At 41.4% G+C, this 13306-nt stretch overlaps 1 protein-coding gene across 1 annotated transcript; it reads right to left on the bottom strand.

Annotated features, from left to right (window-relative positions):
- Nucleotides 1-625: 625 nt before the first annotated feature.
- Nucleotides 626-4873, bottom strand: LOC131687579 (uncharacterized). Its single transcript, XM_058971668.1, has 3 exons — nt 2185-4873; nt 1633-2100; nt 626-1476 (listed from the first exon to the last, which is right to left on the bottom strand). The coding sequence occupies exons 1-3, from the start codon at nt 4871-4873 to the stop codon at nt 626-628; spliced, it is 4008 nt and encodes a 1335-aa protein (XP_058827651.1).
- Between the last annotated feature and the right edge of the window lie 8433 nt (nt 4874-13306).

The raw sequence follows: 13306 nt of genomic DNA, 5'->3' as shown, positions 1-13306 counted from the left end.
CTAAGTACGCTCTCCTTGGGTTTTGATACTGGCCATAGCTTTTCGTTTAGTAATTTTTTAACCTCTTGTATCATACGTTCCCATGCTCCTCCAAAGTGTGGAGCTGATGGTGGAATAAAATTCCATTTTATTCCTTCGATCGCTGTTCTGATTTCTAATTCCTTCATCTGATTACTTGCGCCAACCATATTGGTGCCGTTATCGCTGTACATTTCGCAGACCTTGCTGCGCCTGTTTTGTAAGTTTTTTATGCAGATGAAAAGCGCGTCTGTACTTAAGTCGTCTGCTAGTTTCAGGTGTATAGCTCGAGTAGCCATACAGGTGAAGAGTGCACCCCAGCGTTTTTCACATCTTCTTCCTACAGTAACTTCCATTGGTCCAAAGAAGTCTATACCGGTGTGTGTAAATGGTTTTAAATTTGGAGTGGTGCGGTAGCTTGGCAATGTGCCCATTTTTGGAGGGTGAGGGCTTGCCTTCTTGTTTCTGCAGAGTTGACATCTTGCATTCACTCTTTTTACTGCCGCCCTAATCTTGATTATCCAGAAATGCTGTCGTATTTGAGCTATAACTGCTTCCGTTTCACGGTGTAGAAATTTCTCGTGGTATTGTTTTATGATCAAATTCGTTATATTCCCTTATTTGGTAATAGTACTGGAGTCATGTTTTGTATTCGTCCGCTGATTCGGATGAGACGGTTTTCATCTAATGCAAGCTCGTGATCTGCTACAGAGCTGTTCTGGTAAATACCTTCGCCGTTGATCAGAGCCACTAGCTCGGATGGAAAAGCTTCTTGCTGTGCTTGTTGTAACAATAGGATTTCTGCTCGCTTATAATGATCAGAAGTAATTGTCTCATAATATCTGGAGTTTGATACTTTCGTCCTCAATTTTTCCATGTATTTGAGCCAGTAACAAACTGCCTTCTTTAGTCGTCCCCAATCCGAGCACCAAGTTGTGTGCATAATAATGTTCGCAGGTTGTATTTCTTGAACGCTGCAAACCCTTTTTTCTTCTGAAGTTTCAATGACTGCACCTTTTTCCTTTGGCCATGATTCCACTTTTGTATTTAGGTACGTCGCTCTTGTATACCATATAGATTCCGTAGGTTGGATGTTCCGTGTTGCTTCGTCTGCCGGATTCATTCCTGATGGTACCCACCTCCATTGGGAGATCGTTGTGTCGTCGAGTATTTCGCTTACTCGGTTGGCTACAAATGTTTTATACCTGCGATGGTCACTTCGTATCCAGGAGAGTACAGTGGTGCTATCTGTCCACATGGTTACGTTTGTAATATTCAATCGAAGTTCCTTTAAAACGGTTGTTTTCAATCGTGTGCCTAACACCGCGGCTTGAAGTTCTAGCCTTGGAATTGACATGGCTTTATTTGGTGCAACTCTCGTTTTTGCTGCTATTAGGCTTACGTCGTATCCATGTAAGGTTTCTGCTCGTATATATGCTGCCGCGGCGAACGCTGATTCTGATGCATCAACAAAGATATGCAATTACAATGATTTTGGTATGTTGGGAGAGAAACACCTAGAAATTCTCAGATGCGATATTGTGGATAGTCTATTTGTCCAAATCGTCCAATCTTCCATTAATTTCGTAGATATTTTCTCATCCCAGTCTATACCTTCTTTCCAGGCTTGTTGCATTAGTAATTTACCTCCAATCGTAATATGCGCTATTAATCCAAGAGGGTCGAAGATTCTGGCAATTGTTGAGAGGACTTCTCTTTTGGTCGGTATGGCGTTGGACTTGAAGTCTGCTATTCTATACCCAATTGTGTCTTGGGTCGTGTCCCAGTATACTCCGAGGACTTTCTCTGATGTTGCAGTTTTTTCAATAAATTCCTTTTGGGTGGATTGTCTCGCGACGTTGCGTTCAGGTAGAACGTCCAGCATTTCGGCATCGTTTGAAGTGATGTTTCTTAGTGTGAAGTGTGCAGCTTCATGAATTTTTATAACTCCGAACGTGACTGCACTGGCTTCCTCCGCTGTCGAGAAACTGTCCAGATAATCGTCAACATAGTGTTGTTTTATAATGGCGTTCGCTGCCACCGGATCGCAATCTCGGTAGTTCTCTGCGTTTGCATTCTTTACTGCTTGGGCACATGCAGGTTAGCAGGTTGCTCCAAACGTCATTACCTGCATTACGTAGTGTCCCATGGTATTTGAAGCCTTACCGTCCCTCCATAAGAATCGTTGAGCCTCCTGGTCCTCTTTGCGTATTTTAATTTGTGAGAACATCTCTTGGATGTCTCCTGCTACTGCGCACTTTCCTTCTCGGAATCTCAGTAAAATTCCAAAGAGCGATGTCAAGTTATCGGGACCAGAGAGTAATTCAGTGTTGAGCGATAATCCTTGTACCTTGGCAGCTGCGTCAAATACAAGTCGCGGTTTTAAAGGTGTTTTATTAGGATTTACGACAGCGAAATGAGGCAAATAGTATGTTTTATCGGTTGTTAGTGTTATCTCGTTTGCTGTTAATTTTCGTGCGTATCCCTTTTCAACGTATTCCTTAATTTTGTCCGTGTACCATTGGGCAAACTCAGGGTTTTTCCTCATCTTAGTTTCAGTGTATTCTAACCTCTTTAATGCTCCCTTGAAGCTTTCTGATTTTGGCATTATGGGCCTGGCTTGTTTCCATAAAAGGCCAATTTCGTATTGACTCCCGTCATACTTCATTGTTTCTTTTATCAATTTTTCAGCTCGTCTATCCTCCTCGCTCTGTTGGTTAGTGGTGCTAACCTTAACGCCAAACTCTTCCGTTGAGAAGTATTTCCTCATTTCTTCTCGTAGTGAGTCTTGCTCCTCTACTACACAGGAATATATTTCTCCTTGATGTCGAGAGTTGGTCCTTCCGTAAATGACCCATCCTATTGGTGTTTTAGCGGCAACTGGACCGACTTTGCTTGCTCTCTGTTTTGTTGCTGTTAATAGTCTGGGATGATCAAGTCCAATAAGTAATGTCGGCTCAGCATTCTCGTATCCTTGAATAGGAAGGTTTTTAAGATGGTTGTAGTTTTCATGAAGATCCTTGTAGTCAAGTGTCTGTCGTGGTAAGGATAATTTTTTTACTGTACGTACACTTTCCATTTGGTATCGAATTTCGTTGTCGCCTGATATTTTGAAACATACGCTTTGGCTTTCGTTATCTTCGTGTACGGAGTCATTTGTCCATTTTATGCATAATGGTGATACTGGCCCTTGCAAACCTAAATCTTTGGTCAAGTCGTCGAGGATTAGACTGTTCGATGAGCCGTGATCCAAAAATGCGAAGGTTTCTAATTGTCTTCCTTGCGCATAAAGTGTAACCGGCAGTATTTGGTAGTAGACCTTATTTCTTTTGGTAGCGTGTATGTTAGTGCGTACAGCTTCATCTTCTTGTTCCTTCGAGGTGGACGATGTTGGAGCTTGCGCATCTATTTCTTTCACTTCCTTCTTATCTTGGTTCTTCTTGTTGTCTTTTGAATGTCCTGAAGATTCCTTGATTTTTTGTTTTGTTTCCTCCTTTTGGGAGGCTCGTTTTTCATCATTTGTTTTTGGTCTGACGTGAAGAAATGTGTGATGATGTGCTGTACATCCTTCTGTTCTGCAGTTTGGCCTCATTTGACAGTTTCTAAAGGAGTGTCCTTGGCGTAAACAGTTAAAGCACATGCGTTTCTCTAGTGCCAGTTCTCGTCTTTTTTCCACACTCATCTTTTTAAAGACCGGGCATGCTACTATCCAATGTTGTTGGCTACAACAGGAACATTTGGCTTGGGATCTGGATGTTGTTTCAGCGTGCATATTGACTCTTGATTGGCGCTCATTTTTCGGGTTTTCCTTCTCAGATTGACACACCTTTTGTGCAATAAGAAGTGTTGCTCTTTGCTGTTGCGGTTTCAAAAACTCGTGTAATTCCTTTAGTGTGAGTTTTTGCCGTGGTCGTCCTTCTTGCGGAATCATTGCTTCTGCTTCCTTGTCCGCCCATTGTTCTCTTAAGTTCAGTGGTAAGCGGCAAACAAGTTCAGCCATCTGCAACGGATTAGTTAAATAATCCTCGCACTGTATCATGGACATGTTGGACACCGAATTTCCGAGAGTCACTACGAAGTCCACCATGCTTTGAGGGTATTCCATGCGTGGGTTCCGTAACTTTGCCAAATCCTTCCATAGTTCGTTGTATATAGCCAACGGTTGTCCGTAAATACTATCCAGAGTTTCTACTACATGTTTCTCGTTTCCTGGATCCATCAGCAAGGCACTTACGTGTACCTTTGCTGCCTTGCCTAGACTTGCCATAAGTCTGTTTATATTGTCGGTATCGCTGAATTGACCTTCTCGTTTGCTTTGTTCGTAAAGCCGTTTAAAATTTGGCCAATCCTTGTAATTTCCGTTGAAAACTGGGAGGGGTGTTGCTGTTTGCCTCCTCAGTAAGTTTGTAATTTCATCTGGCAATTTGATTGTCGGAGCCATTTGTTGTCCCGCTTCGGGGTCCATTTTTACTTGGTGCATTTTGGTTGCCATCTCAATCATGGCTTTTTGAAATGCCTCATCACGCAATTTTTGGCTTTCCATTTGTGCCTCAAATTGGCGTCTTAGCCGCTCTACAGTGTCTGCTGGTCCGCGTTCCTTGGACACACTCCTGGTAGTCTTCTTCTTTTGATCCTCCAGCTCCTTTCTTAGTTGCTGGAGCTCCATTATTTCCTCTTTGCACTTTGGGCAGTGCCAGAGGTCCTTAGTGGAGGGTCTTTTCTCAAGTTTGGTGCAGGTCATGTGGAACCAGTTCCAACACTTTGAGCACTCGATCATCCATTCGTCCGCGCTGTCCTTGTCCTTGCACAGGCGGCAATTCCCATTCGGGTTGTGCGCGTATCCTCCAGATGCCATCCTTTAGATCCGCTTTCTCTTTCGGCTTGTTTTAGGTTCACTAGTGATATATCGCACGGTGTGATATATATTGTGATATCTTATTCAAGCACTGTTTGTTTTCACCGAATCCGCTATTGGCTGCGGATACGCCTTATTAACGATTTTGTAAGTGACGCGTATTGCAATGCGTATTACTGTCCGTTATAAGCTACGGACACGCTGTGTTTCTAGCGTTTTTCCACCACAGTTTGTAGGTGTTCGCTTAATGTTTATGCCTTTTTCCACTACCGTAGCTTGGTCAGTGTAGGACTTAGTAGTTTTTCTTTACTTCGTGCCTTCTGTGGCGAGAATTGTGAGGATAAATCCTCTCTGGAGCCACCATATATCGTTCCGCCGAACGATCTTTCGCCGCAGAAGGGGGTGCTGGGTCTAGTTAGAAGCGTCCTGCGGTACAAGCCACTTCTAATTCTAGACTAAGTATAGTTTGTGGCACCTGCGTTACAAATACCACACGCTATAGCTTAATAAGCCGGGAATTCCTCGTCCAGTTAGTATCGTTCTGCGTAACAAACCAATACTAATTCTGGTCGTAAGACAATTTGCTTCCCCGCTTGCGTTACAAACAAGGAAGTAATTTGACTTTGGATTTAACAAGGTGGAAAAACCAACGAAGAACTCCAGGGTCTGGACACGAAGTAAAGGATTTTCGACTGAGTGAAGTGGTACTTTCGACTGCTCGATTTCAACTTGATTTTATTATACAATTTTTTGGTTTACCTATACCTACTTTCCTAAAGCTAGCTATTTACAAATAATCGATTTTATTTGGATTTGTTTTGGTACAGAATGTTAACAATGAATATTGTTGTCAACTCTGCACAAATGTTTTATTATCCAAGCCACCGCGCGAAGTCAAATATCGATATAATTATCGTCTTCGAATGCGCTGTGACCGGCAGTGGCACTGAAAATGCCGATGAAGCATATATGACCCTTGCGTGAGCGCGCATTGACTCATCGTTGGGCGCACTTGAATGTAATTTGATTTTCCTTCTGCCTCTTTAGGTCAGAACGAACTGTTCTATGTTGCGGTGGTTTGTTTTGATTCTGCCGAACGGTTTTTTTTGTGCTCGCTGCGAACAGCTGTTTGTGATTTTGCGTCGGCGACACTTAGGCTGTTAATTCGAATGCTACATTATTTGCTATCTTCTGCATTAAAAACCAGCTATTTCGATATTTGTTATGATGTATTGTGCCCCGCTGTTGTGGTGCATTTTACTCCTGTACAGGTGCGTTTTGCCCTGCCCATTTTTCAAAGAACAATTTATAATGATTTTGAAAAATTGAATATTTTTCATATTCTTGAATATTTTGCAAAGCGATTGTGATTTCGGAGTAAAATGTTGGCTAAATGATATCATTAATTAAATTATCCCAATTGATGGTCTATAGCTAAGTTATGATTATATTTTCTTAGGGGTGTATTTTACCCCATCTACCTCTACATATGCTTGTATTACATTCACATAAATCACTTGCGACGCGAATCTTGGTTATACCTCGAAAATTTCAAACGTGCACCCGAGACACATGCGTGGCAAAATTCAAATGTTAGGTTTGTTCCATAGTTTCGAGTGGGTAATTACCAGATGGGTGGGTAAATAGATTGAAATTAGAGTACTATTAATAAAGGAATCACTCGTAGTAGAGTTATTCTAGTCAATTTTGCCAAACACTATTACTCTTTTAAAAGTCTAGATTCCTAACTACGTCTGTAGGAGACTATCAAAAGTCTGTAAAATTTCGACATGTCTGTAAATCTTGTATTACTGGTGCCAGGACATTACTTTTAACGGAGCAATTCACTAGTTTAACTGCGAAATAAGTAAAATTATTTAGCTGAACATAAAATAAACTGGTCTTAATGTGGATGTACAAATCCTGTCATACATGCAGCAGTTATATAATTAAACTGTGTTTATAGCAGCATATACATAGATGATATTTAAAAAGTTGTCCCAGTTTGCCCCGAGTATCAAATCAACGACAGAAACATATTATATCAGTATCCAATAAGCCAACATCATCTCCTTCACACAACGCAACCAATGCTATTAAAATCGTCATCGTCAATCGCACTACCACTTGCCAAAAAATATTAATTATGAACCAAAAAATGATGAATTTATCTGAGCCCGCCACGCATAATTTAAAGAGCTAGAGAGCGGGGTCTTTCGGATTCAACCACACCCTCGCACGCGCACACTTGCAATCCGCGTATTGAACACCGAAAAAAGAGCGTTCTGCTTTTTCTGCGATGTGTGCTGATCATTGTATGCACGCCACGCCTGTGCATCATTGGATGGAATGATGCCTGGCGGCAGTCATTGAATATATTCCAACCGAAAAGTTTGAGCTGACACAAAACGTAGCAGCTACTACAAGCTCAGAAAGCAAACTGACGAATTTTCTCTTATGTGCCGTTTTTATACCTGGCGAAGTTCGTTGAATAACAAAGAGGCAGTCCTAGCAACGCTCGCTGCTTGGTTGAATTGTACGGACCAATCAGCGCAGACTTACAAAATATAGTATTTTCGTTATCTATAATAGACGTACATTTTACGGGAGTAAATACAATATACGTGCACATATTTTTGATCAGCTAGTGCAAAAATATAACGCTTTCGATCAGTACAACGGAAGTTATTCGCATTTGAAAACTGGGAAAATATCTCAGCAGAAATTTTTGAAAAGGGATATTGAAACGTTAGAAGTATTCTACTTCAAAACTCTTTGGATACACAATCACCTATCTTGACTGCTAGACGACGATCACTGAGATACGATTGCATCCAACGGAGAATATTAGTACCAAAGCCAAGTCTATCCAACTTTGCCACTGCAATAGCGAGATTAATCTTGTCAAAAGCAGCAGAAAGGTCCGTGTAGATAACGTCAGTTTGAAGGCCGGGCGACATAGCATCTGTTACATATGTTGTGAACGACAGAAGATTCGTAGATGTTGAACGTTTCTGCATAAATCCATGCTGAGTCTCGGAGATATACTGTTTGCAGTGGCTAGAGATGGGTTCTAACACAGCCATTTCAAACAGCCTAGGAACAGCGATTAGCGTTGTAATACTACGGTAGTTGTTAATTACCTTTTTATCACCTTTTTTGTGAACTGAGAACATGAAGGAGGATTTCCAGAGTTCGGGAAATACTCCGGTTGTTAGCAAGAATTGAAGCAGATGACAAAGAGGTTCAATTAGACCGGCAGAGCATTTAAAATAATAGTTGGTATACCATCTGGGCCTGCCGAGGTTGAAGTCTTCATTTTGCCAATCGCCAGTAGTACCATATTATTGTCGATATTGATAGAGTTCAAAGACTGGTATGATTGAGGTACATTGAAAGCCGCGCGTGAAACCTGGGTCGGTGTCAGTTTCTCGTTGGAGAAAACACTCGCGAACTTTTCAGAGAATAGTTGGCAAATCTCCTGAAATCTAGAGCTCATACGTCTTCCATAGCTCATCGTTGAAGGCAACCCGTATTCCTTTCTTTGCTTGTTTACATGCTTCCAGAATGTTTTTGGTTGGGACTTAAACTTACGTTGCACGTTTCGCAAGTAATCACCATGGTAACGCTTCGATGTCTTTTTATAGACTTGGTTAACATGAATGTAGTGTTGTCGCACATCGTACCCCCCAAACTTGGAGTACTTCTTCAGAGCGGCTCTTTTAGTCGCTTTTAACCGTCTTAGCTCGTCGGTGTGCCACGCTGGGTGCTTAGATTGAAGGCCACTTCTTTTGGGTACATAGTGATCGATAGCATAGCTCATAACATTGGAGAAGGTCTGCACTGCAACGTTGACATCATCATTGTCGAGAATTTCAGTCCAGTGGATATTCGACAGGAAGTCAATAATGCTATTATAGTCGGCTTTTCCAAAGTTATAGCTGACGGTGTCAGAAGCATTGCAGTCATGATTCACTCGAATCGCTTCAACCAATATATGCAGGGTAGGGTGGTGTCTAACAATCTTTACCAGGGGAACGGTGCTACGGTAATTTTTGGCGCGTAGTCAGATTTGCTCGAAAAACAGAGATCATGGGTTCTGTTGTTCTCGTTCACCACATTATTCATTTGGCGCAGCAGATTTAGACTGTAGCAGTCAATCAAACTGGTGATACCAGCATGAAAAGATGACAGTTCGGGATCAGCGAACATAAATTCACCAGAAGCAGAGCGTAATTTTAATCTGGAGAAATTGAAATCATTAACAATCAGGATCTTATCAACCGGGCTTGCTTGAGCGGAAATTTGTTCCAGTGACTCAGTATGTGAATCAATCAATATCAAATCGCGAGTGAGATAAACCACGCAAAGAAAAAGTGCGTAGCCAGCCAGTTTGATTCGCACCCACACCTGCTCGACACAGACCCCCAAAGTATCCTGAATCAGTTGCGCTTTCAATCGACGATGGATAGCCATAAGTACCCCGCCGCCGGTAGCCTTGAGACATTTGCGTGAGCTGCGATCAGTACGGAAAACATCGTAGTTGGCACCAAATGCTTGCACTGACAGGGTGCTATCGCTAAGCCACGTGTCTGTGAGGGCATTCATCCGAACTCGCTACCAAATAATCGTCGATTCCGGAATTCATACCGTTGGCATTCTGGTAATATATTTGTAGGTTTGAATGCCGCGATTGACTGGAACCGAGGAGCTGATCAATGCTTGCATTAACAAAATCAGGTTCGTACTTGCCGTTGGTATCGATTTGGAAGAACCCTTCACAACTCCTGCACACAGGACCGGGACGACTGGCGAACGCTGGCTGCAATGGCTTGTAAAGCCGAATGTGCTATGAAGGAACGTGCTCGTTACGATGGGATCAAAATTTTGTTTTTGACATCAGCAGACTGTAAGTAAAATTTACATTGAGGGCGTCCAACATCTTGTATTGCTTCGGAAGGATATATACCCTTCTTGGCTTTACCTGACACAGAAGAAGTCGCTGATTCGTCAGGTAGACCGAGATCGATCGCCGCCGGTAGCCTAGAAGTTGGACAGACGAGTTTATCCGAGATAGCTTGGTGCTACTTTCCACCACCAGATGGATTCTTCTCCGCAGCAATCCTGATGATAGGTCGTCAAATTTTTGAATTGGTGACAAATTCACGAAAGTAGATGTTCTCCGGCCAAGTGTCTTTGGACAGAGCCTTATCCCTGTATGATTTGCTAACGCCAACTTTGAAAGTAATGAAGCTCAGATATGAGAGATCCTTGTCCTTAGGAACTAGACGAACTATTGTCGGTTGCAGATTCTCCCCCAGACAATCTTTCACAAGGGTAGAAACTTCATCATCCATCATGCTGGGATCGAATGCTGACAAGTAAACCCACAACAGCTCCTCAGGTGGTAAAATTGTTTTTATTGTTTCAAATGCAGCTTTGGATCCACGAATATTAGGAATTTTTGTTTTGAACGAATCATCTTCGCGTTTGCGCTTGGGCTTGTTTGAAACTGGATTATATTCAGCAATTCGTTTCCAATTCCGTGGGTGGGTTCCCAGGACGTCACGAACATCATAATCCATCTTAACGCATATAATGTAGAACGAATTTCCGCAGTATCCACGGCATGCAACGCCTAGCGGGCATGCAATATGCGCAGGAAAGCTATAACGAGTAACGTGCGTCAATTGAAGTGAACTTGCACGCAACGTGTTGCAACTCAGCTACCCACCAGAAGACGTCGCTTTTGGCAAAAAAATTGAGCGTAACGTACTGTACAGTGATAATGTCAAGTGAAAACAAAATCACTGACAAATTCTGTCAATGGACGATGTTTGCTAAACAGAACACGGAAGAGTAGCTTATAAGCGGTATTGAGGTGCGTTATTTCTCGATGATTATCACAGTCGAGTCTGTAGGTTCCGAACCATTCCAAATGCAGGTTTTTCCATCCATCATCACAATCACGTGGTGGATCACTCGTGCCGTTTATCAACTCCTTATTATTTTACACTGCCTCTAACATGCTAGTCCATAATTCTGAAGCCTTATGCACCCCTGTCATGATCATCTTTTTCGGCGGCTTTCAGTTCACTACACTGTTCCAACATATAACCAGTTTGAGCAATAAGCTCCTAGTCTGATTTTTCTCATGTGTTGCTCATTGGCATTCTACATCGAACCAGTTCCCTCGTGTGTTATCCGATAGTCATGTGACTGCTGGCTGGTCGGTCCTCAAAACTTTTTGTCCTAAATCGGGGGTTATATATCTCATTCTTTCCATGAAATAAGAAATGTAATAATATATTTTTTGGTGTTCACTAATAACTATGTTTATTAATATATTTTTTCAGTTTCATAAAGGAATTTTTCCAGATGGTCCAGGACCATTTTTTCTATAAATGAAACTTCCAACTTCAAAATATGGGTTACATGCTAGAGCAAATAACCCAATAGTTATGGTATCTACTACCATCATGATGTATTGCTTTTTCAGTAGATCACACTCAAATGAAAATGTAACAATTTAACATAAAAACTACAAAATGATTTAAACCGTTTTGTAACATGCATCACAAACACCTATTTTCGTATTTCTCATCTCGTATCCCGATCAGAATGAAATAACAAGATTATAACAGAACATAATTTTTGTAACCTATTGTGTTATAAATTAGGTCTCGTTAGTAGTTAAAATAATACAAATTTATAACAAGTAGCAATGCGAGATATAGTTTTGAAATATTTCTGTTATGTGTTTCTGATCGGGATGATTAAGAGTTCTTGCGCAGTTTCATTTTCCCTTTTAACATTGAATTAGCTAGAGATTACTTAGTAGAGAACGTTATGAAAATTTATAGCCATAGTACTCCGGTGAGAGCAAAGATTTAAAATATATGCATCGGAAAACTAGAAATGGGACAGGCTTAAAATCTTCCTGACTAATCTTTTGTCTTCTGCTGGTAGGAGTCGAGCTTAGGCAGAGTTACTATGAACCAAATCTACCAACATGTCTCACGGCAACAGCAGAGGCGTCCCTCTTTACTATGAGAACCGACAGATTTCCTATCTATATATTCCAAATCCGTTTTTATCCAAACAAATAACATCTATATAATTCCAAATGTTCATCTAAAGTTATATTACTGTTAAGTTTAAGAATAAAGTTCAATGTTTTTCTTGTTATCGCTTTGCATGAATACCTCCTGGAATCGCCATATATGCCTTTGCAATAAAAGTCTATAATTTTTAATCAAAGCAAAAAATGAAATTGATCACCAGCTCTCTTGTATTTTTAAGTCGGTAGCCGGATTTGCTGCAGCTGCCGCTTTCTCTCCGCAATCTTATCTTGTTATCGATAGGCACTCCTGATTTCAACCAACTTGCGTCAACTGTTGATTTTATCGGGGCATTCACGTTGAACTGGGATACAAATGTACCCCACGCTTTGGAACCGTGTGAAGACGAGAATTCGGCATTTACCGACTTGGGACCCTAACCATAATTCAATTTATAGTTCATACTAAGAGTAGGGAAGGGTGGTAAATCCAGTTTGCATTTGTACTCCAGTGTATGGTGTTAGTGTTGACGAATTTCGCGCTAAATCGTATTCAGAGTTGGCAGCATCCTCTCAGATTTTAATGAAACTTTCTGTACATGAAGACTATGTCACAAAAAGCCATTTTGCATACTTTGTTTTTCCAAAAATGGTCTAGACTGTCTTTAGAAAAGGGCCCAGCTTTTTTTACCATTTTTTTTTTCAAATGGCTATAGTCTAAAAATGACAAATCCTACAAAAAATGATGTAGGAGTAATTTTCACAAAATAAGTCAATTTTTTGAATAAAAATATTGAAAAAGTTCTTCATTGACTCCTACACTGAAAAAGGCTGTTAAAGCGAGTGAAGAATTATAGGTAACTTAAAATTTCACAACCACTCTATAACTCCGACAAAGCGGAGAATGGTTCAGTCCCGTTCTAGCGCTTAGCGTTCTAGCGCTTAGCGTTCTTCGGTCTATCTCATCCATCTGATGTAGGTAGGCACGAAGCAATAGGCTTTATTGGCACGATCGTTAGCCGGTCGCCGGTCAGCTGATCAAATGAAGGTCAGAGAAATATAGTTTAGTCTAAAATATACAGTCCACGAATACACACTTTCTTTTTAAGTTCGCGCAGTGAAATTCGACAATTTTTAGTTTTCACTCCAAGTATCCGAAGAACCAACAGTGCGCGCGAATATTTGGTCCTTCGAGCCGGATCACGGTGACGGTTTTCGGATACTTGGCGGGACACTGTCCCTTTGAAAAGTGACACTAAGTGCCGGGCAAGTGCGGAACAATCGAAAGCCCGGGAATAGAACAATAGTGAAGTGCTCCATTTTCGACGTCGGACAACGCAGTGGACGCCATCGTGAAGCAGTTTCGCGGCGCC

The sequence above is a fragment of the Topomyia yanbarensis genome, chromosome 3 (assembly GCF_030247195.1).
Source record: "Topomyia yanbarensis strain Yona2022 chromosome 3, ASM3024719v1, whole genome shotgun sequence".
In the NCBI taxonomy this organism is placed as follows: domain Eukaryota; kingdom Metazoa; phylum Arthropoda; class Insecta; order Diptera; family Culicidae; genus Topomyia; species Topomyia yanbarensis.
This window is presented reverse-complemented; position numbering and strand designations above follow the sequence as displayed.